Source organism: Amphiprion ocellaris, chromosome 24 (genome assembly GCF_022539595.1).
Source record: "Amphiprion ocellaris isolate individual 3 ecotype Okinawa chromosome 24, ASM2253959v1, whole genome shotgun sequence".
Taxonomy (NCBI): Eukaryota; Metazoa; Chordata; class Actinopteri; family Pomacentridae; genus Amphiprion; species Amphiprion ocellaris.
In genome coordinates this window covers 15538772-15562309 of record NC_072789.1, presented here as the reverse complement: position 1 = coordinate 15562309, position 23538 = coordinate 15538772, and the positions used below count along the sequence as shown (strand labels likewise).

At 40.7% G+C, this 23538-nt stretch overlaps 1 protein-coding gene and 1 pseudogene across 2 annotated transcripts; one reads left to right on the top strand and one right to left on the bottom strand.

Moving 5' to 3' along the window:
* Positions 1-12537: 12537 nt before the first annotated feature.
* Positions 12538-13170, top strand: LOC111574298 (inhibin alpha chain-like; annotated as a pseudogene).
* Positions 13171-14292: 1122 nt separating this feature from the next.
* On the bottom strand, positions 14293-23113 carry LOC111574283 (gap junction gamma-1 protein-like). 2 transcript variants are annotated; one of them, XM_023278798.3, is made up of 5 exons: positions 22736-23113; positions 17449-17720; positions 17132-17357; positions 16361-17041; positions 14293-15965 (listed from the first exon to the last, which is right to left on the bottom strand). In XM_023278798.3, the coding sequence occupies exons 2-5, from the start codon at positions 17686-17688 to the stop codon at positions 15952-15954; spliced, it is 1161 nt and encodes a 386-aa protein (XP_023134566.1). In that variant the 5' UTR covers positions 17689-17720; positions 22736-23113; the 3' UTR covers positions 14293-15951. The 2 variants fall into 2 exon arrangements, with proteins under 2 accessions (XP_023134566.1, XP_023134565.1); XM_023278797.3 differs by having other exon boundaries at positions 17449-17725; positions 22736-23112.
* Between the last annotated feature and the right edge of the window lie 425 nt (positions 23114-23538).

Here is a 23538-nt window from a genome sequence, read left to right as displayed (position 1 = left end):
TTGTGCGTGACAGTGATAAAGTAGACGGTGGTGAGACATCTTTAGATAATGATGATAAACTTTTACATGACAGACAGCAGCACTGTATGTTTCAGGATACGTGTCTCATGCCTGTTGACATTGGTCAGGAAGCACTGGATCAGTATTTCGATGATGTATTAAATCTGGCCCCAGCAGAAGGGAATAATCCCATTAAGTTACTTTCTGATTTGGACAATGAAGCCAAATGCTTCCCAGTGTTGTTTCCACAGGCCTGTAACACGTATCATGAAAGTCGAGAGCATCGTTTGACATTGTCGCGGTATTTTAATAATCGTATTTTACATGCAGATGGTAGGTTTGCGCGGAATGTAGAATATATTTTTTTTGCTCAGTACCTGTCTGAGGTAGAGCAAGTTGTATCTAACGTGTCCATAGCATTACGGAAAGGTAAAGGAGGTAGTAATTCCCACAAAGATCAGGTCAATGAAGAATCTTTGAAGAAGTTGTTGGAGTTTGATGATGGGTACAGGTTTCTGAAACCTATTAGAGGTACCCCAGCTTTTTGGCAGGCAGCACAGCGTGACCTGCTGGCGTGTGTGCGTCAGCTTGGTATCCCCACGTGGTTTTGCTCATTTTCATCTGCTGACCTGTGCTGGCAAAACCTTTTGAGTAGTATTTTGAAACAGGAAGGCAGAACAGAGACTGCTGAAAACTTAGAGTGGGCAGACCGATGTGAGCTGTTGCGTCGTAATCCTGTCACTGCGGCGCGAATGTTTGATTTTCGGTGGCACTGTTTTTTACGGGAGGTTCTCATGTCTGCATCCCACCCAATCGGTGAAATTAAAGATTACTTTTACCGGGTGGAGTTTCAACAGCGTGGTTCTCCACATGTGCATTGTCTATTTTGGATAGACAATGCACCGTTGATAGATAAAAACACGGACACAGAGGTTATTGAATTCATTGACCGATATGTGACGTGTGAGTTACCCTCAGAAGATGAGGAGTTACTGGACATTGTCCAGTCTGTTCAGCAGCATTCGAAGCGACATTCCAAATCGTGTAAAAAGAATAAGACGGTTTGTCGTTTCAATTTTCCAAAACCTGCATCAATGCGAACTTTTATATGTCGCCAAGAGAAGTGTGTGTGTCGTGTAGGCAAAAAAGATAAGTTGGTGCCGTGTACTTGTCTAATGCGTAAAGACAGAGCTGCAGAGATTCTGACTAAAGTGAAGGAAGCATTGTCAGATGAGAAGCGTAGCTTTGACAATTTGGAGCATTTGTTTGCCAGTGTAGGTGTAAACCAACATCTTTTTGAGAAGGCATATAAACGCTTTGCTGGTGCTAAAACTCGTGGTGTTGAAGCGGGGCATCAATGAGGTTTGGGTTAATCAATATAATAAGTTACTATTAAAATGTTGGAACGCCAATTTGGACATTCAGTATGTGGTTGATGCATATGCTTGTGTAGTCTACATAATTTCGTATATTTCGAAGGCAGAAAGGGAGATAGGACTGTTATTAGGGAATGCTCAGAGGGAGGCAGCAAAAGATAAAAATATGAGTGCCAGAGATGCGTTAAAAAACTTAGGCAGTGTGTATTTGCATAACCGCGATGTTTGTGCACAGGAAGCTGTTTATAGGTTGACCAGCAGTATGCATCTAAAAGAATGTTCACGAAAAGTAATTTTTGTTCCAACAGGTGACAACATAGTTAGAATGAGTCTGCCTTTAAATGTCTTAAAAGAAAAGGCATCATCAGAAGGTTTTAGCAGCGACCACATGTGGATGAATAACATAGTGGATCGCTATAAGAATAGGCCAGACGATGGCGATTTTAGTGACATGTGTATGGCAGCATTTGCATCAGAATATCGTATTCTGAGCAAAAATGAGAAATCCCATAGCCGGGTGACATTAAAGAATAAATGTGGTTTTGTGACGAAAAGAACACGAACCAAACCAGCGGTTGTGCGTTACGTGCGCTTTTCAGAAACCAAAAAGCCAGAGGCTTTTTATCAAAGCATTCTGCAGCTGTTTCTGCCATACCGTGTCGATGCAGAGCTCAAACCTGCAGACTGTGAAACTTTTGAACAGTTTTACAACAACGGTGTTGTGAGGTTAAGCGATGGATCCACACATTCAGTCAAGTCTGTTGTGGATGACAATAGAAGTAAATTTGAAATACAAGCAGATGAGTTAGATAGTATTCAGAATACCGTCGATATTAACAATATCGATGAAGATGCCTGGTGCCAGTTGTGTCCAGAGCAAGAGGTAGAACGTTTAGAATGTGAAGAGGAACGTACAGCCAAAGGCCAGACAGTGGAAGACCATGTGGAAAATATTCCCGACCTGGCTGTAATTGGCAATGAAATAGCCCATTTGGAGAAGCGGAATAATGTAATGTGCAGAAGTGATGGACTGGCTTTGATTAGGTCTCTGAATGAGATGCAGCTGGCTATTTTTTTATCAGATACGCCAGTGGTGTTTAGATAAGATAGCAGGAAAAAGGCCAGATCCACTGCACCTTTATATTACAGGAGGAGCTGGCTGTGGTAAAAGTCATTTAATCAAGGCTATTCAGTATGAGGCCATGAGGTTGTTGTCGGCGACGTGTCGTCATCCTGACAACATTTGTGTTTTGTTGACTGCTCCTACGGGGATTGCTGCATGCAATTTGCGTGCAGCAACTATTCACAACACGCTTTGTATTGGCAAAGATGTACGTTTACCGTACACACCTTTAGGTGAGGAGAAGCTTAATACTCTCCGTGCCAAATATAGTGATCTGCAGATACTGATCATAGATGAAGTCTCCATGGTAGATCATAAACTGCTGGTCTATATCCATGGCAGATTAAGGCAGATTAAACAAAGCGGTGACTTTTCCCCTTTTGGGAATGTCAGTGTTGTGGCAGTTGGAGATTTTTACCAGTTGCCTCCTGTTAAAGGGAAGCCCCTGTATGTTGATGATGGTGGCATCAACTTGTGGTCGAGTCTGTTTAAGCTTGCTGAATTAAAAACTATAGTTAGGCAAAAAGATATTGGGTTTGCCCAAATGTTGAACAGACTCAGAAGTCGTTGCGAAGGGACTGTGTTGCTAGATAGTGATATAGAAAAACTGAAACATTGTGAAACTGGTGAAGTCAGCTCAGCTTTACACATCTTTCCCACTAATAGACAAGTAAATGAGCACAATATGGAGCAGCTATTTAACACATGTCCCGAATATGTTGAAATTGACGCTCTAGATTTTGTTAATAATAAGAAAACGGGCAAGTTTGAGCTGTTGAACGGGCATCATGCCAAAGCCTCTAATACATGTTTGGAGGAAACTTTGCTACTGGGTAAGGATGCTCGGGTTATGTTAACAAAAAATGTTGATGTTATGGACGGTCTTGTGAACGGTGTGTGCGGCACTGTAACGCACATAGTGGAGTCTGACACCAGCAAGTTTCCTCTGAAGGTGTATGTCAAGTTTGATGACGATGGCATTGGTGCACAAAGGAGGAAACAAACTGTAAGTGTGTCAGCAGATTTAGTGGGTTCAACGGCGATTGAGCCAGAGGAGGAAAGGGCTACCAGTAAAGGTGGAATGCGCCGGCAATTTCCATTGAAACTTGCCTGGGCTTGTACAGTCCATAAGGTGCAAGGCCTTACTGTTGATAGTGCTGTGGTTTGTCTGGAAAAAGTATTTGCTCCAGGACAGGCTTATGTGGCATTAAGCCGTGTTCGCAGTTTGTCGGGCTTGATAATTCAAGATTTCAATGAGAAACGTATCTACTGTAGGGCAGATGTAAAGGATGCCATTCAGAGTATGCCACCATTTTTGACTGAGGACAGAAGACATGAAATAAGTACAGCATGTTTTTCTGTGTTTTTGATGAATGTCCAAAACCTAGATGCACATGTCAGAGATTTGGCATTGTGCACACAGCATTTGCAGCTTAACTGTATTGCTGTTACAGAAACTTGGCTGGCTTCTGGCTCTTCATTTGATAGTGTTAACATTGATGGTTACACTTTCAATAACAGTCCTCGATGTTTAGCATACAGTAAGAACCCAGCACTTGTAGCACTGAAAGCCCAACAACATGGTGGAGTAGGTATTTATAGTGTAGACAATGTGGCATATAATGTCATTGAAGTGCCAAATGTGAATTTGGAATGCTTGGTCTACAACTATGTTAGTTACAATCTACTGATAGCGACCATTTATCGCCCACCATCATATCCCATGTCTTTGTTTAAGCAGCATCTTGCTAAGTTACTTGATTGGCTAAGTAACACCATAGCTGTCATGGGAGATTTTAATGATGACATTTTGAAGTCATCAAGCATCTGTTCTTTTGTGACAGATAAAGGGTATGTCCAAGTTGTGACACAGCCCACAACAGAGAGAGGCACATTAATTGACCATGTGTATGTTAAAACATCACATTATGAGGTGGAGTCAATTGTGTGGCCTACATACTTTAGTGACCACGAGGGCGTGGTTTGTTGTTTTAAAGACAAGGCCTAGGTTTGATGAAACCGTGTTCTGCTATAGTGTTAAAACATGCAGGCACAATTTTTGCAGGGGACATAGGAAGAGTTTTTTGGTAGTTGAAGAGTTAATATATGAAGTATGTAAAAGAAAGAGGTTTTGTTTGTTGTTAGATGTATAAAGTTTGTGTTTTCAGCATTGCTCGTTCAAGTGTTCTGGTTCAATGCAGTTCATATAGTAATTTTTAATAGGCCAGAGGTTTCGTTTCCTGTATTACAACAGCATTGATCAGTAAAATATGTGAAAGAAAAAAAAAATAAAGACAAAGATTGTAGCACTAATTGACAACAGGCCTCATATCACATATGAGGTGCAAAAGGCTTTTTGATAGCTTCTCATAGAGACACATTGAATAGTAAGATTTCATAAAATACATGTGATTAATGTAATGCTGTAGAATGGGGCAGAAATTTAAAATCCAGCCACCAATATGCTGTTGTAATGCAGGTTTTGCTTTACCTTCCATGTAGTGTCAAAAAGCAAAAGGCACTGGTAATGGTACTCCTGGTTTACTGGGATGGGGTTCGATTCCCTGCGGTGCCCTGCTTATTTTGGCTTAAACATGAGAGGTGCTGAAATGTGTTATCAGCTACTTAGCTCAACTGTTAATAGCTTCAATAAGAGTAACACAACATCCTGAAACCAGAGAAAACAGTACATCTGCTCTCTAATGGTTAATGTTGTTTAATGACTAATTCACATGTTGTTGTACTTTTTATTGCAGTGTAGATTGGAAGAATACACTCCAAGAACATGACTAAAGTAATGATTAACACTACAGTTAAATATAATATTTAAATTGCTGCACAGATGAGCAGAATAAGAGAATCCTCTCCACTAAAGCTAAAGTGACTACAGGCCTTTCTGTCTTTGTGCTTGGAAAACTATATGAAATAGGAAATCTTTCCAGGGTCACTTTCAAATGAACCTCTGCTGTTGATGCTGATACTGTGACGTCTGTCTTCATCTCAGGTGTCTCATGTTCACTGTGAGGATCTTCTGAGTGAAGCCAACAGAAGGAAAACCTCATCTGGATGTGCAGAAGGGGACTGAATGGACGACATCCTCAGTGAACCACTTCCTGTTTAGTTTTCACTTACAGAAGGACAGACCAACTCTTACAGCACTGTATTATTCTCTGTTCTTAGTATTCACAGATTCATTTTATCACCTTTAACTTCATCTCTGCTGTTGTAGCAGAAATACAATATAAAAAGTCCATGTTATTTATAGCAGATATGCAGCATTAAAACATCAGCACATTCATTATTTCCTTTATTGCACATGTAAAAACTACATTATGTAACAATTCTGAACTGTAAAAATGTGGTAACGCATGTAATAAATGGATGAAATAATGTTTTCCAGACAGTGAAGTGTAAAAACTAAACAATCACAAGATGAGTTGTATTCTGAAGAGAGGACCTGAATCTGCAGCATTATTGTTATTACTGGAAGCATGAGGAGGACATCAGTGCTGCTCTTCCTCACAGTGATGAAGGAGAGAAGACTCTTCAGACAACCACAGCCGGATGTTCATGTTCTCTGGAGCTCTCAGTCCATCAGACTAGATGTTCCCAATGATCCAGACCAAGGCTGGAAGGAAAAGACTAACAGTGAGGAAAAGATGTACAATGTTCTTTCATTCCAACTGCTGAATACAGCAGAATATGAATGGAACACAATTAACATTCATCACGAACAGAATTCTGTGGTTGAACATTAATGCATATTCATTTCTATCTGCTGATCATTAACAGCGAGAAGGCAGCAGTTATCAATCTGTTGTCATTGATCAGCTGTTACCGGCAAGACACTTAGGTACAGCTAACAGGTAACTAATTTATGATGGTGACAAACATTGCATCAGTGTTAACAGTACATCAGGAAACGTAACCAAAAATTGACAGAACAACTTTAAAACACAATGTTTGAACGTTTCCATCAGAGGTTGCAGCCTGATGTTAACTTATAGTAACTTCAACTACAATACCTAAGTCACTGTTTTATATGTAAAATTGTTCACATGTGGAGAGAGGAGAACAAGTTACTAAGATAACTTTAATCCTTACCTGAAAGGTTGAACTCCGCAATGGAGGTTAACGTTGTTAGCAGCAGCGTTCATAAACACAGCAGAAGCCAATATGTGTGCAGGACAGAATCTTCGGCTCACAGTCAGTCTGACCAATCACTGCTCGCATCCTTGCTGGTCGGCGAATCCACGCACGTCCACCAGGCGGCGCTGCGACCGAGAGTGCATGTTGGCCTACGGATGCAATGAGGGCCGGACTCTGATCACACACGTAAAATTTCAGGCAGATCGGACCTTGTACAGGCTAGTTATAGAGCATTTCCTGTCCATCCACCAGGTGGCGCTGCGACCGAGAGTGTATATTGGCCTATGGATGTGATCAGGGTCAGACTCTGATCACACATGTAAAATTTCAGGCAGATCGGATCATGTCCAAGCTAGTTATAGACCATTTCCTTCCATCCACCAGGTGGCGCTGCGACCGAGAGTTTATGTCGGCCTATGGATGTGATCAGGACTGGACTCTGATCACACATACAAAATGTCAGGCAGATTGGACCATGTACAGGCTAGTTATAGAGAATTCCCTTCCATCCAACAGGTGGCGCTATGACTGTGGCTGTATTTCAGCATGTGAATGTCATCAGGGCAGGACTCTGATCATACTTGTAAAGTTTGAGGCAGATTGGAGCATGTTTAGGGCAGTTACACAGCAGTTGATGTTTCATGGCGAAGCACCAAAATTCAGGAGGCCGCCATGGCCACGCCCTCAGACTTTTGCGGAGCATTTTGATAACTTTTGATCACCCATGCCTGGAGTACATCCTGGCCGAATTTCAGCTCTTTCGGTGTTACCCTGTTTGAGTTTATAGCTTTTGAAAATGTACAAAAATGAGCCAAAATGGTCAAAACATATGACATATAATTCAAAATGGCCGACTTCCTGTTTTGTTTTCGCTATGGGTGTCAATTACATTTTTGTGCGTCTTGACAAGTTACATATGCCTACCAAATTTCAGAACTGTAGGTCACACACACAGCCCGTAGTAAATGTTTGAAATTTTCCAGGTGGCGCTATCGAGCCATTTTGCAACAGTCATGGACAATTTGTCTAAAATATCAAATATTTCAGCAGTCCTGATGTGTGTGGCAATTTTGGTGAGCATATGAGCGTTCCTAACCTGTCAAAAAGTATTTTGTTTATTACGGCAACGATGCGTTGCCACGGCAACAGACTTTTATGAATTGTCAAAATCTTCATACTGTGGCATCATCAAGGGGGAAACACTGAGCTGACCAATTTTCAGAATGATATGACAAAGTTTCTGGCAATGGCACATGAAAATGTAATGACAATTTCTTCCTATTGCCAATAGGTGGCGCTATGAGAATTTCTAAATTTATGAATGTGGATATGTTCAGACCCAGACTGGTGTCCATCATGTCAAGTTTGGTCCAGATCAGACCCTTTCCAGCCGAGATATAAATAATTCAATTTTCATGGCGCGAAATCGAAATTCGCCGCGCCGCCACAGACACGCCCTTTGATGACGAGTCACCATTTTCTCCGTGAGTCATCATCAACATGTTTGGGCTTATGTCACCAAATTTGAAGTGATTATGGTCAACGTGCTAAGAATGGCACATCAAAGTGTAAAAAAATGTCTATTTCCTGCTACCACAAGGTGGCGCTATGACTGTGAATATATATAATCACATGGATGTTGTCAGGGCCGCACTCTGATCATACATGTAAAATTTCAGCCAGATTGGAGCATGTACAGCAGAGTTAGACACCACTTCCTGTTTCATGGCGAAGGATCCATTTTTTTGGGAGTTGCCATGGCCACGCCCTTTGACTTTTGCGGAGCATTTTGATAACTTTTCATCATGAAGCAGTGTTGCATATATTTGCCAAATTTGGGGTCTCTCAGACTTACCCCCACTAAGTTATTAATCTCAAAAAATATCACAGTTAATTCAAGATGGCCGACTTCCTGTTGGCTTTAGGGCGTGGCCATGATTGACTTTTTCGTGTGTCATGATGTGCTGCATATGCATACAAAATTTTGTAGCTGTAGCTCAAACATCTTGTGAGTTGGGTTAGTAACAACTTTTTAAAACAGTGTAGGGGGCGCTATGGAGCCATTTTGAGACACACATGCAAAAGTGCCATAAAATATCAAATTTTTCGCATGTCCTGATGAGCATGCCAAGTTTGACGCATTTTGGGGTATGATAAGGCCGCCAAAAGAGCAATTCTAAATGTGACAGAAAAAAGAATAATAATAATAAACCTAAGGGTTTCAATAGGGTCTTCGCACCATTCGGTGCTCGGACCCTAATAATAATTCCTAGGGTTTCAATAGGTTCCTCGCACCACTTCGTGGTGCTCGGACCCTAATAATAATAATAATAATAATAATAATAATAATAATAATAATAATAATAATAATAATAATAATAATAATAATAATAAATAATTCCTTGCATTCCAATAGGGTCTTCGCACCATTCGGTGCTCGGACCCTAATAATAAATAATTCCTTGCATTCCAATAGGGTCTTCGCACCATTCAGTGCTCGGACCCTAATAATAATAAATAATTCCTTGCATTCCAATAGGATCTTCACACCATTCGGTGCTCGGACCCTAATAATTCCTTGCATTCCAATAGGGTCTTCACACCGCCGGTGCTCAGACCCTAATAATTGTTAGGGTTTCAATAGGTTCCCCGCACCACTTCGTGGTGCTCGGACCCTAATAATAATTTCTTGCATTTCAATAGGGTCTTCGCACCATTCGGTGCTTGGACCCTAATAATAATAAACCACAGGGTTTCAATAGGGTCTTCGCACCTTTGGTGCTCGGACCCTAATAATAATAAACCCTTGCATTTCAATAGAGTCTTCGCACCGCCGGTGCTCGGACCCTAATAATTCCTTGCATTCCAATAGGGTCTTCGCACCACCAGTGCTCGGACCCTAATTCCTTGCATTCCAATAGGGTCTTCGCACCATTCGGTGCTCGGACCCTAATAAACCATCGGGTTTCAATAGGGTCTTCGCACTATTCGGTGCTCGGACCCTAATAATAATAATAAACCCTAGGGTTTCAATAGGGTCTTCACACCAGTCGGTGCTCGGACCCTAATAAACCCTAGCATTCCAATAGGGTCTTCACACCATTTGGTGCTCGGACCCTAATAATAATAAGAAACCCTTGCATTCCAATAGGGTCTTCGCACCATTCAGTGCTCGGACCCTAATAATAATAATTCCTTGCATTCCAATAGGGTCTTCGCACCATTCGGTGCTCGGACCCTAATAAATAATTCCTTGCATTCCAATAGGGTCTTCGCACCGCCGATGCCCGGACCCTAATAAATAATTTCTTGCATTCCAATAGGGTCTTCGCACCGCAGGTGCTCGGACCCTAATTATAATAAACCCTTGCATTTCAATAGGGTCTTCGCACCGCCGGTGCTCGGACCTTAATAAAAAGGTAAATTTTGTCTTTGCTTTCCCCTTTTCTCCTTTTATTTTTCCTTTTGTCATTGCCTTTTCCTTTTGTCATTCCTCAGTCCACCAAGTAAAAGTAAACACAAAAGCCTTTGCTTTCACTTGGTGGACTGAGCTGTCAATCAAATGGCTCTGGGCAGGGCTTTCTGTCCAGGGTGGGTAGTCGTACCTGATCGCAGGATTCCTGCCTGACGTCAGCTCCTAGCACGGCTGAAGTCAAGTGATGTCACCGTGGCGCTTCAGCTGATTCTACCAGCAGACACTGAAAGGACTCTGATAGTTCAGTAAGTTAATGTTTATTTTCTTATTGGTGCCGGTTTTAATGCACTTTATATACACCTGTAGTGTCAGATATAATGTGTGCCGTGCACTCTCGATGTCGATGGAGTTGTTTTGTGTGTGTGTTGACCAGAGAAGAGAGTAAGCATCCAGTAAATATTAGCTTTAATGTGAATCAGCGATGCTAATTGAGCCTGAAGTTCATGTTACTGCAGCCTTCATGATTTTTATACGCTTAAAATGCTGTTCCTGACCTGAAATGAACTCTTTAGTCAGATATAATGTAACTGCTATTCCTTCAAACCAAACAATTTAAACATCATTTGCCTTCATATTTATGACATTTGAAGTCATTCTGAATGAGACATTTGTTTGTAAACATGAAGTACACGTTACTGCAGCCTTCATGATTTTAATACGCTTCAAATGCTGTTCCTGAGCTGAAATGCATGCTTTGGTAAAATATGTTGTCCCCGCAATTCCTTCAAACCAAATCAACTTAAACATCATTTGCCTTCATATTTATCAAATTTGAAATCATTCTGAAGAAGAAATTTGTGTGTAAACGTGAAATACATGTTCCTACAGCCCATGTTCTGCTGCTCCACTGATAAATAAACTAACAGTTATTATATCAGAATTAATCCAAATGAGGAGAACAGAGTTCAGGGTGAATGAACATCTAGGCTGCCTGACCTGCCATCCTTCCAGACCAGGCTGTCAATCAAGTAACCACGCCCCCTGACTTTGCAAAACTTTAACGCTCTATATAAAATTCAATAGTGATTTATTTTAAGATCGGTCACCTGATCTCTTGTTTTGACCATGAAAACTAATGAAAAAAAATTCTACGACATAGAAAAGCAGTCTATCAAATTATAGTTTTTGCCTTGTAGAATTGGGGTCTATGGAGCCACAGCTTTTTGGAACCAGCCCCTGATGGATGGTGTGATATTGCAAGTTTTTGACACTTTCGGGTTGGCTTCATTTTTGGAGCCAGTTGATATGTCCATCTTTATTATACAGTCTATGATTAAACCTCAACCTAACCGTATTTACCTGAAGGCTGAGATTTTAAATGGGGACCTTCGCGACCATGTTGATTGCTACGGATCAAGAGAGAAATCAAGTTAATAAAAATATTAGGAAACCGGACCACTGAAGGCTAATAATTAATGTTACATTCATCTGGTTATATTTCAATGCCAATAAAACTTCAAACTACTGTAACAAAATTGCATCACTAAAATACGGTTTATTCAAATTATGAAATTACTATATTGAGAAAGAGCCCGCTACTTAGCAGACAAAACTCGACACATGGTCAGCTGAAAAACTGTTGGCCTCTGCTTAACTTAAACTCCATCTATCCATCCATCCACCCATCCATCCATCAATCCATCCATCCATCCATCCATCCATCCAGTTTCTTCTGCTTATCTGGAGCTGGGTCGCGGAGGCAGCAGGCGAAGCAGGTTGTTCCAGACGTCCCTCCCCCCAGCAACGCTTTCCAGCTCTTCCTGAGGGATCCCGAGGCGTTCCCAGGCCAGGCGACATATATAATCCCTCCAACGAGTTGGTGAGGCAGCGGCTTCACCTTTTTTATGCTTTCATTGGGGTCTTCTGTCTTTTAACTTAAACTGCATAAACCTATTCTTAAAAAGAGTTTAGCTAGCTTAAAGTTAGCCTGTACAGTCTAAAACTGACTTACTATTTCTCCCAATGGTCACCTGAAAGTAAACGACAGCGGTAGCCCATTAGTAATAGCACAAGGTAACAATAGGTTTCTTGTGTCTTCAAAATTTGAAACAACAAGCAAACATGAGCATAATTTAATAGAAAAGAGCAATAACACAATGAGAAATAATAATGTGATACTCACCCCTCTCTCCTTCTCTTGCGTGAAGTGAGGAATGAAAATGGCGGATGCCACGTTCATTCCGAAGGTCAATTCGAACCTACCCACGTACCAGATGTTTGAAATGTCACTCAGTGGTGTTAAATACAGTCAACTCTGTGCTCACCCACAAAACTGTTTTCTCACGAGTGTAGAGTTCAGTCTATCAGAACACACATGAAAACTTCAACAGTTCACTCTAAAATTGCTTAACACTAGAAATTTAACTGTATTGTGGTTCAGTCATGAAACCAGTCCTCATCAGGAGTTATTCCAAATGATTCTATCCTTTGGCTTTGCTAAGAACACACACTCCACATATTACTTCCAGTCCTTCATCAACATCCATGACACCGTGACCACATCTGCCTTCCTGCAGTTCTACGCAGGAGAAGCAGTCACAGCCAACTCTTCCTCCCCGCTGTTCATGCTCACTTCATTGGAGCGGCTCCTTCACCACCAGAATCAAAACCTGCTGACCCCTGTGGCTGAGAGGCCTTTTCTGCTGCAGGTCCACTGCCTAGCCTGCCAGTGTCACGCCAGAGAACCAGAGATGATGTTCTTTATCCACATCCGGCCTTGTGGTCTTGTCTGCTCACCCTGCTGTACGGCAGCGACCATCCGCTGGTCTCCTTCTGCTGTCAACATTCTCCAGCAACCCTCTCAAAACTTTGAGGAGCTGGAATGAGACAACCGGATTGTCCATTCAAAAGCGAGGGCTTTCTGCTAATGTCATGGGAACTGCTTGGCTTGGCATCAAACTATAGCAATACTGTGAAACACTCAGCGCTGTGCTCCTGTCCTGGGGAGCCTGAAGTCCCTGAAGATCACCACAACATCTGATGGCAGGTATTCCTTTAAGTATAAGACCTTGCTGAACATTATACATAAAGAGTGCACTTGTATCTGAGCATTAATGCTTAAAGAACCAATTCACCTAAATCACAAAAGTACATGGTTTATGCACTGAGGTATTCAGATTTTACTCAGCTGGTACTTATTCTATATACTGCAAATCACAGTATACTGTAGTGGTTTTAATTTGCAACATTTATATTTTCTCTACAGTTAGTATGGATAACACTTTCATATTTTCTACTGAACATCAAAGCTTTGGAATTCCTTAATATAGACAGAAATTAAAGGTTTTTGGGGGTTTTTTTTTGTTTGTTTTTTTACCAAGGATCTCATACAAAGAACAACTGTACCAGATCAAACCACCAAATAATTTCTTTCTGGGCATTTTTTCTGCATTGGAACAGTAGCTTTTTTTTTAGCATGCATATGGACTTCTTGGAACATACTGTTCTGTCGCTTTTCCAGTATATGAACAAAACCCCAATTAGATTTATGCTAAGACTCACATTTTCCATGTAGGTATTGTGCTATCTAGCATGCAGATCCTTTAATAGTTTTATGTGGTGAACTTTTAAGATTTGGCCTTTTACCAAAGAAAAAAAATGAAAACTGTCCACAGCAAGAGCCAGTGGAAAATCTCAAACAAATGGAACATTGTTTTGCTGATACAGCACCATGGATTGCTCACACTATAGGAGAATAAGGTAAGAGTTTTTACAAGATATCAACATGAAAGTTCCAGAGTTGATTTCTTACAATAAGGCAATAGTTTTATATATGACAATTGTTCGTTTAAATATACAAATGAAGTATTAGAAAATTAAAAATGAATTACTAATTTGCATTAATTTCGAGAACAGAAATCTGAACTTCAGATAAAGCCACCTTCATTTTGTGGACATAATGTCAAAGGATTTTCCAGAGGGATTTTGGATGCGTTTTTCTTCAAATGCCCTTTAGAGGGCACTGTAGGCCTACTTTAAACCTAAAACATTTCACATCTGTACCTTCGAACTTCAACACCCCCCGGTGTATAGATAATGGATGGCTGTTACTGAACACAAGATGATGAATTGCCTGATTTCTAAGTGCATTCTCTTAATGGGGACAACGCATATTACACCAATTTCCTTCAATTTTAACACAGAAAAAAAGTCAAATAAAAAGAAAATCATTCAGTTCAAATATATTTATTTACTCTGAAGACAAAATAATCTCTACAGTTACAAACACTACAAAATTTGCAATAGAAAAAAGTACCACCATTGAAGGAGTGCCATACTCAAAATGGAATGTTGTACCTTGCAATAACTAGCAAAAATTGGAAGTGAGATGATTACAATACAGCAAAGAGCTTTGTGGCAATCCGTTGTTTCATTTTTTAAGCCACCAGACCATAAAACCAACTGACAGGCTGTGAAAAAAGTATGAACTCTATGAACACTGATCCATAATCTCAAGATGAACCTATGTGTTTACATGGCACCAGGATGTGCGTCAGCAGACAACCGTCATCCTTTCCTCAAATAGGTTGTTTTATTTATTTATTTATTTTTTTTTTTAAATCTCATCATACACAATGCCATCCATGTTTCAGCACATAAGTAGTGGACCATGTCAAGGATGGAAAATAAGTGTCACCAACGAAGAATATAAATTTCAAAAGACATGATAGAATTTCTTTGTTGACAGTGTCCCAGAAGACAGATGCTTCCAGCTGGGTAGCAAGAAACTCACCAAAAAAAAATTTTTTTTTTTTTTTTAAACTATTCTTCAGTGACGAACATTGTGAACATTTATTTATTTTTTAATTGAGGGAAGAGAAGAATTTATCAACATCCAAATGTTTACTTTTCATTCGTCATGTTAAACAGTTGGTATTTGTGTTGCCAAAACTTTCTTTTCAAGTCACTAGTCTAGATCTTTGGTCAAATCAGTTTTAAAAAAAAAAAAAAAAAAAAAAAAAAAAAGTTCTGGTAACTATTTCAAATTAACTGATTTTACAAATACAATTCTTGGAAATTCCTTGGAGCATTTCCTGCTGATTAAGAATTCAAGCATTGCCCAGGTAAATATTTTGGCCGATTAGAGTAACTATAAAGGCTTCAAATATCTGTCAAACATCTCTGATATTGCATGACTTCTGGTGAATAAACAATAATCCCCAACATCAAATCTGTTTAAATTAACTTAAACATGACTCACCTAGCACAGTTTCAGCCATGCTAGTTGCAACAAACATGCTCCTGCACAGGGTCCAAAACGACATAACCCAAGGCTATGTTTAAGATTCTCTCTGAAGCCAACATGCCTCAACAAAGTGAGACATTAACATTCTGTGACATTTTGATAAAAAGGAGAGCCTCTCTTTTGTGAGGAAGACAAAATAAAGCACACTCAGCCAGAGGAGTTTTAAAGCTCACAATATCCTTACAAAGTCTTAAATAGAAAGGGATTATTTCATGGCCACAAAAAAAGAAAAAAAAACATGGCCAAAAGAACAGGGTGTAGACAAATTTTAGCCAAAGGCGCACAGTCAAGGTTTGGACATCAGTCGGTAAGCGTAAACTCATAATATGGTGGGCTTTCAAGTTTAGAGTCGTGGAGATGAATCATTTGTCACAACACAGTTGGTCAGCATTTCTTTTTTCCTCGTCTGACCCCCTAATACTGAAAGGCACATCTCTCACACTCACTCACTCTCTTTCTCTGTCACACACGCACAAGTGCTTTGGTCTCCCTCAGTGGTCTGACTGCATTCCCATATGTGCTTCCCCCATGTGTTTAAGGCCAGTAGGAATAGAAGGACAGACATTTGAGGCAGGAAGCACGCTCAGGCATGTATTCCTAGAGGAAGGAAGAGCAAAACAAGAATATTCAGTGTCCACATTCACTTTAAAAAATTTTTAACAAAAATGACTTTCATGGGTAACTGCCTCGTGAGATTTGATCTTACAATCTGAGGTAGACATTAAGAAAGCTGTAAGAAAAATGGTGGTGCAGAATCTCACAATCACACTCTCTGGTTTCAGCACCTCAAATATAACAATTTTACTGCTTTAAATCTTTGGATTCCAGAGTGTTGATGAGACAGGTTGAGAAACCTGGACTGAGTTAAGATGAATGCTTGCTTTTTTTGTTGTTTAATCAAATGATCAAGGTTGAACTCTACTTCTGCAGTGTGTCACATCGAGACTGACTGTAAGAATGTTAAACCACATTTTCAGCAGTGTCTTCAGTACCTTTCTCGCTTGCCTCTCCCTGCTTTTCCTGGGCAAAGTTGAGGCGGTTCTGCTCGGCGGCCGACTGTGTGGTTGTGTTGACCTCTGGGCTGCTGCTGCGTGAAGGACTGCCTTCATCTGCTGGGTAGGCGAGGCCCAGGTGCTGCTGTGCCAACTTGAGGTGTCTCCTTAACCGCTCCAACTCCCTGGAAGAGGGGCCTTCGTCCCCAAAACTCTCTCGCCCAGAGTCACCCATTGGCAAGTCCCTCAGCTCTGCTTTCAGTTTCTCCTTCTTCATGGTGGCATGGTATCCCGGTGGAGCGGTGGGGATGGTGCGTGAAGAGGATGGATGGGGTCCATGGGAATTGAGGGTGGCCCGCCTGCGGAAGGTGTCACGGATACCACCAATCCCCAAGTGGATAATCTCCAGGACCGTGAGGAGCAGGCAGAGAAATGACACAACGTACATTACCAGTAGGAAGATGGTCTTCTCCGTGGGGCGGGACACAAAGCAGTCCACAGTGTGAGGGCATGGCGAGCGGGTGCAGATGTATGAGGGGATCACCTCAAAGCCATAGAGGACATATTGGCCAAAAAGGAAGGCGACTTCAAATGCAGAGCGCCACAGCAGCTGGCACAGGTAGACTTTCATGAGGCCATCGCGCAGGATCCGCCGCCGCCCATCATGCTTTTTCTCTGAGCCTTTAAAAGAGAAAACCATTGATCAGAATCTGACTTTGCGCCAAGTATGAGGCAAAAACTATATCACAAAAGACTGCAGATGCTTTGTACTTTTGTCTGCCTTCTCTGATTTGTCAGATTCAATCTCTTCAGCGATCATTGGGTCTTCTTCTCCATTGTCCTCTGCTTCTTCATAGTCTCGCACTGCACCACGGCTCACGATGGGAATCCTTTTCTTACGGTTCCTGCTGGACTGGTGCTCAGTGTCTTCCATACGGGCAATCTTGTGCATGGCAAAGCCCAGGTACATGATGGTGGGAGTGGTGATCATGATCACCTGGACAAAACATATCCAGACATACTGTTAACAAAACACTGCAAATACTTGGAAGGCATTTTTTAAGCCTTGACATTCATAAGCTGCTCACCTGAAAGATCCAGAATCTGACATGTGAAAGTGGAGCAAATGCATCATAGCACACGTTCTCACACCCAGGCTGTTGTGTGTTGCAGACAAATTTACTTTGTTCATCGTAGTAGATGGTTTCGCCACCGACAGCAGTCAGCACAATGCGGAAGATGATGAGCACAGATAGCCAGATCTTCCCCACAAAGGTAGAGTGGTTGGAGATTTCATCCAGCAGACGGGTTAGGAAGCTCCAACTCATGGTGCCAAGGTAACTGGAACACTAAATCAGCTCTAAACTTTTTTTTAAAAAGAGGGACAACAAAGACAGGCCAGATGTAATGACCAATTAAACAGAGATTTTCTTGCTTTGTATTTAGCATTTCATGGAGGCTTATGATTTCATGGTGTTTTGTATAGGTTTTCTACTTGAGAATCTACTGAATCCTAACAAGCCATTATGAGCAGTCTCAAGTAAGCTCGCACAGCCAAACTTTGATATGAAGATAAAACACAGAAATTAAAAAAAGAGGAAAAAAAACCACCATCTTACGATTTACAATAATAAACTAAACATTAGGGTTTCCATTCTGTTAATTGAAAAGAATAAGACATTTAGGGACCTACATTACCAGTCAAAAGTTTGGACACACCTTCTCATTTAATGTTTTTTTTCTTTATTTTCATCACATTGTACATTCTGACTGAAAACATTAAAAATATGAATGAACACATATGTAATTATGTAGTAAACAAAAAATGTGAACTAAGTCAAAACATGTTTTATATTTTAGATTCTTTAAAATAGCCACCCTTGGCTTTGATTACTGCTTTGCACACTCTTGGCATTCTCTTGATGAGCTTCATGAGATAGTCACTTTAAGGTGACTATCTCATGTGGGCTTTCACTTCACAGGTGTGGAATTTCTTGCTTCTTAATGAGGTTGGGACCATCAGTTGTGTTGTGCAGAAGTCAGGTTGGTACACAGTTGACAGCCCTATTTGACAACTGTTCGAATCCATATATTATGGCAAGAAATAAGCTAAGTAAAGAGAAACAACAAAAAAAAATTGCAAAAACTTTGAAAGTATCCCCAAGTGCAGTCGCAAAAACCATCAAGTGCTACAATGAAACTGGCTCACATGTGGACCGCCCGAGGAAAGGAAGACCAAAAGTCCCCTCAGCTGCTGAGGATAAGTTCATCCAAATCACCATCCTCGGAAATCACAAATTAACAGCACCTCAGATTAGAGCCAAGATAAATCTCACACAGAGTTCAAGTAGCAGACACATCTCTACATCAACTGTTCAAAGGAGACTGCGCCAATCAGGCCTTTATAGTCAAATAGCTGCTAAGAAACCACTACTAAGGAAAAGCAACAAGCAGAAGAGATTTGTTTCGGCCAAGAAACACAAGGAATGGACAGTAGACCAGTGGAAATCTGTGCTTTGGTCTGATTAGTCCAAATTTGAGATCTTTGATTCCACCCGCCATCTCTTGGTGCGATGCAGAAAAGGTGAACGGATGGTCTCTACATACATGGTTCCCACCGTGAAGCATGGAGGAGATGTGAAGGTGCTTTGCTGGTGACACTGTTGGGGATTTATTCAAAATTGAAGGCACACTGAAGGAGCATGGCTACCACAGCATCCTGCAGCGACATGCCATCCCATCCCATTTGGTTTGCGTTTGGTTGGACCATCATTTATTATTCAACAGGACAATGACCCCAAACACACCTCCAGGCTATATAAGGGCTATTTGACCAAGAAGGAGAGTAATGGAATGTTGCATCAGATGACCTGGTCTCCACAGACACTGGACCTAAACCCAATCGAGATGGTATGGGATGAGATGGTTAAGGCAAAAGGGCCAACAAGTGCTCAGCAGCTCTGGGAAAACCATTTCAAGTGACTACCTCATGAAGCTCATCAAAAGGATGCCAAGAGTGTGCAAAGCAGTAATCAAAGCAAAGGGTGGCTATTTTGAAGAATCTAAAATATAAAACATGTCGACTTATTTCACACTTTGTTTACTACATAATTCAATAAGTGTTTATTCATAGTTTTGATGCCTTCAGTGAGAATCTGCAATGTGAATACTCATGAAAATAAAGGAAAAACATTAAATGAGAAGGTGTGTCCAAATTGTTGACTGGCAGTGTACATAGGGTAAAGTGTAATGAATTTTTTCCCCTAATTTTCTGACATTTTGTAGACCTCAAGATTAGTTGGGAAAATAGTCTACATCTTACAAAAATAGACATTTGGTGCTTCAATAACATTGAAGAATGAGGTCTAAAGAACTTGCGCAATGAATACAAAAGTGCAAATAATTCTAGGTAAACATCAACCGCAGGGCTAAGAAACAAACAAAGCCACATGCTTTGATTTAATGAGACACAGACTCACCCACATACAGGTATCCATGTGTAAACCCCTCAACAAATGCAAATCAGTCCTACTGGTCAGAATGCACCAGCCCTAGTAGCAGTTTGGTCAACCCACATTCTTACCACTTCCTGCCATCACTGAGCTTGAGTTGCTTAAAAATCAAAGTGACAACTGGCAAGTTCCTGCTAGCCGCAAGGACACCTGCTGAGGCTTTGGCCTGCAGGAATTCTGATAATAAAGCTGTGAACTGATTTAAGAATATATTTCCTGTTCCTGTTATCCTTTAAGTTTTTTAAAACTACAACTTGAAGCCCTAAAATGGCAAAATGCAAAAGAACAGCAATGGTTCTTTTGCATTTCAGTGCACGCCATTAGTGCTAAGTCCTTTCAATTCACTGAATATTTAAAATAAAACTTGATTCACTTTTTTTGTCAGCCTTGTGGCCAATTTAAGTAAAATAGATATCAAACGTCATGCAGTCTGCAGGGGTACAGGATATGTTTTATATCAGATAGATGTAACCATAGAGATTGACAAAGACACAAAAGGCAAAAAAAGTTGTTACCTGTGGGACTAAATTAACCTTCTCTTTCCACATTTCCACACTACATGGTGTAGTAAAGTAACCAGCAATTCATGACTCATTGCCACAGAATCAGGCTTTAAACACAACAGGCATTTTGTAGGCTTGTCTCTACAGAAGAATCCCCAACATTCAGGCCCTCACTTGCGAGAGTTAATCATCCATTCCTGTGAAGTCCTCTCCCCAAACTGACAATTTTACTGCAGAGAAATCGTGAAACTGATTTGCTTGAGCATGCACGCTAAAAAAATTTCCACCACAACCAGGCATTCATGAGCCTCAGCTACACCAAAGCTACAGAAACATCCTGACTGTGAAAATGATGGGCCTTGACACACCTCTCAGATTTCAAAGCATCTCAGAGTTGATGGTTAAAATGGCAAAATTCATCATCTACAGGGACACTGTACCTCCTTTGTGCCTGGTGAATGTTGATTCAAGCTCATGGGAAAGTCTAATGCATTTGCCAAAACAGACAACTTTTGTGACCCTGAAATGAAAGCCTGGCAGGCAAACAAGTACAGCTGCAAGGTGACATCTACCCATACCATCCAATGTTATCCCAAACAGGATTTGGTTTCTCACATCTGAATAGTTGATGCAAATGTTTAAAACACCCTTCACTATGAAGTGCTTTTAACCCTGGTACCTGTGTGTTTAGTTTTCTCCGCTGACACTCGTGATGTGATTTTAAGCTAAAATAGTTTTCTGAGGACATGACTCATTTTGCTAAAAAAAAAAAAAAAAAAAGCGCACATTGACCAAACACGTCCTACAAAAAAAATGGAAGAAATCATGAATCCAAAGCATTGTAACCACTAATTGACTTCTAATATCAGCATAATTAAGAAAAAATCCTCAAAACGTATGCACAGCCAAGACAAGGAGCCACCTCAGTGCAACTTCATCACTCTTCAAACAAGCATATCGACCAAATTTCAGCAACCTGGGAGAAAATCTGAACTTATCACACACTTGACCTGACCAACACTGACATTTTCTATGCATTTTCTATGTTAAATGGTAAATAAGCCAGTCAAATGACCACAGTGTCACTACATTTGAATACAGAAATATGCTAGTTTCACTCAATGCATTAAATGTAAGAGGCAGGGTGGTAATTTTTTCAAAAAAGTTTTAGTACTTTCAGTAACTTTCTTTGTGCCACAGAGGGATCTGACAGCAGTTTTTAACTTTTAGCTGTTGTTCAACTTGATATAATCTTTGTACAGCAGGTATTGCTACTTCAAAGAGGGGTTTTTAGCTGCTTATTTAGGTCTATGAAAGGTTTCCAAAAGTGCAGTCAAAGACACAGCAGCAGACAGAATTTATTCAACTGAAAACCTTTTACAGCACCCCCCTGTTAGGACACTCTTAAATGCCCTCACTGCTTCTACCTTCTCTCCGGATAAAGGCACTAAACAGCTAATTGCCGAACAATGTATTTGACTAAGACAAACTGCTTTCTGACTCAAGTAAACATTTCTGCAAACCTCCCAGCTGACCAAAGACAGCTTTTAAACAGTAGCTTATTTGCTCATGTGGGCTAAACCCAGCTCAACTGATTTACTGGCTTTTCTGCTTCGGGAGTCACTCTGCTCAAGGAGGAGATGGAGGGGGTTGGAAGAAGTTTTGGGCAAAGGATCTGGACAAAGAGAAGGCAAGTTAACATTCCAGTCTAACTAAAAGCAGAAAGCTGGATTTTAGAGTTCATTGAGCAGACAGAGGGCACATGAAATGCAGTATGAGCAGAAGGAGAAGAATCCAGCATCTACAAATGTCAATTAGACATATAACAATCACTACAACTTGGTGAAGATGTCCAAGGTATGGAGAAAAAAAACATTTTATCCACAACACTGAATTCCTTCTCTGTGTCAAATAAGCCATGTAAAGTATTTTATGATTCTGAGTAGAACTGTTGAAGGCTATGAACACGCTTTGCTGAGTCAGAGGAGACCGTTTTGGAAATTGTGGCATTCCTGTAGGAAAATAAAGTGCTGCCAAGTTATAGGGGGAAACAAAACAACAACAACAACAACAACAAAAACAGTGTCCCACAAGATGAAGCCATCATTTGGAAAAAAAAAAAAAAAAGACACGAATAGTCAGGAAATCTAAATACCATGATTCGTAGAAGAATGACTCAGAAAAATAAAAAAAAAAACTAAAACAAACAAAAAAAGGTAGATCACGGTAACGTTTACAGCATGGGTTTATTTCGCTATTTAAAAAACAAAACAAAACAAAAAAAAACACTGACTATATCCAAGTGTTGGTCGTATTAAATTTCTAACGAGCTTTAAACTGACGAAAACTGGAGGACTTACCGCTCTGCGGCGCACACAGCTCGAAAAATTTGACTTTATTTTTTTCAGACTGCGGGTAAAATAAACTTTGCGCAACAAAACTCCAAATTAGCTTCAATTGCGTTCCAAAAAGGAAATGAAAGTGCCCCAACAAACTTTTATCGCAAACAGAACGCTCAGCTTCTGCGCTCCAACCCGCACGTCTTCTCTCCTTTGCTGTTAATTACTTCACCAGATTTTTCTAATTAACGCGCGTTCTCATCTGCGTCCACGGCAGGAGGCTTCAGTATGAACCCATTCAGTCCGCGCTGACCCCATATGTCGGGGTCCCGAACGAAAGGGACAAAAGAAGGACCTTTGATTCCTTGCGGGCTCCTACTCCCTTCCTCCTCCTCCTCCTCTTTCCACCACCACAACCACATAACTCGGCCCTTTTCAAGAAGAGGAGGCCCCTCGTCTGAAACCTGAGCTCGACAACGCTGACTACCGGTCTATCCTCACTACAAAAGGACTATGGGAATCCTTTTACGCGTTTTACAATATAATGATGCCATACGATTGTAACGGTTAAACCTCAGAGTCTGAACATGGACTTAATATGAATTTCAGAAGAGATAAAAATACTATGACGCACAATGCAGCCACTTTGTGCTGCAAGTTGTTGAGGAATGCGTAATTTTAGCACACATTCATAGTAAATAAATTCCCTATTACAAGTTTAAAAAAAACTTCACAGTGTAGTGACATACTGAAGCTTAAATAATTAACAAAAACTCCAAAAATATGCGCAATTGCCACGTTAGTGGGTCCACCAAGCTGCAACG

What these genes read in the sequence shown, in the direction of transcription:
- LOC111574283 (XM_023278798.3), bottom strand. Translation starts at nt 17,688, where the DNA reads ATGAGTTGGAGCTTCCTAACCCGTCTGCTGGATGAAATCTCCAACCAC. An exon ending in TCAGATTCTGGATCTTTCAG is followed by an intron (nt 17,358 to 17,448) that starts GTGAGCAGCTTA and finishes TGTTTTGTCCAG; the next exon opens with GTGATCATGATCACCACTCC. An exon ending in ATCAGAGAAGGCAGACAAAA is followed by an intron (nt 17,042 to 17,131) that starts GTACAAAGCATC and finishes TCTCTTTTAAAG; the next exon opens with GCTCAGAGAAAAAGCATGAT.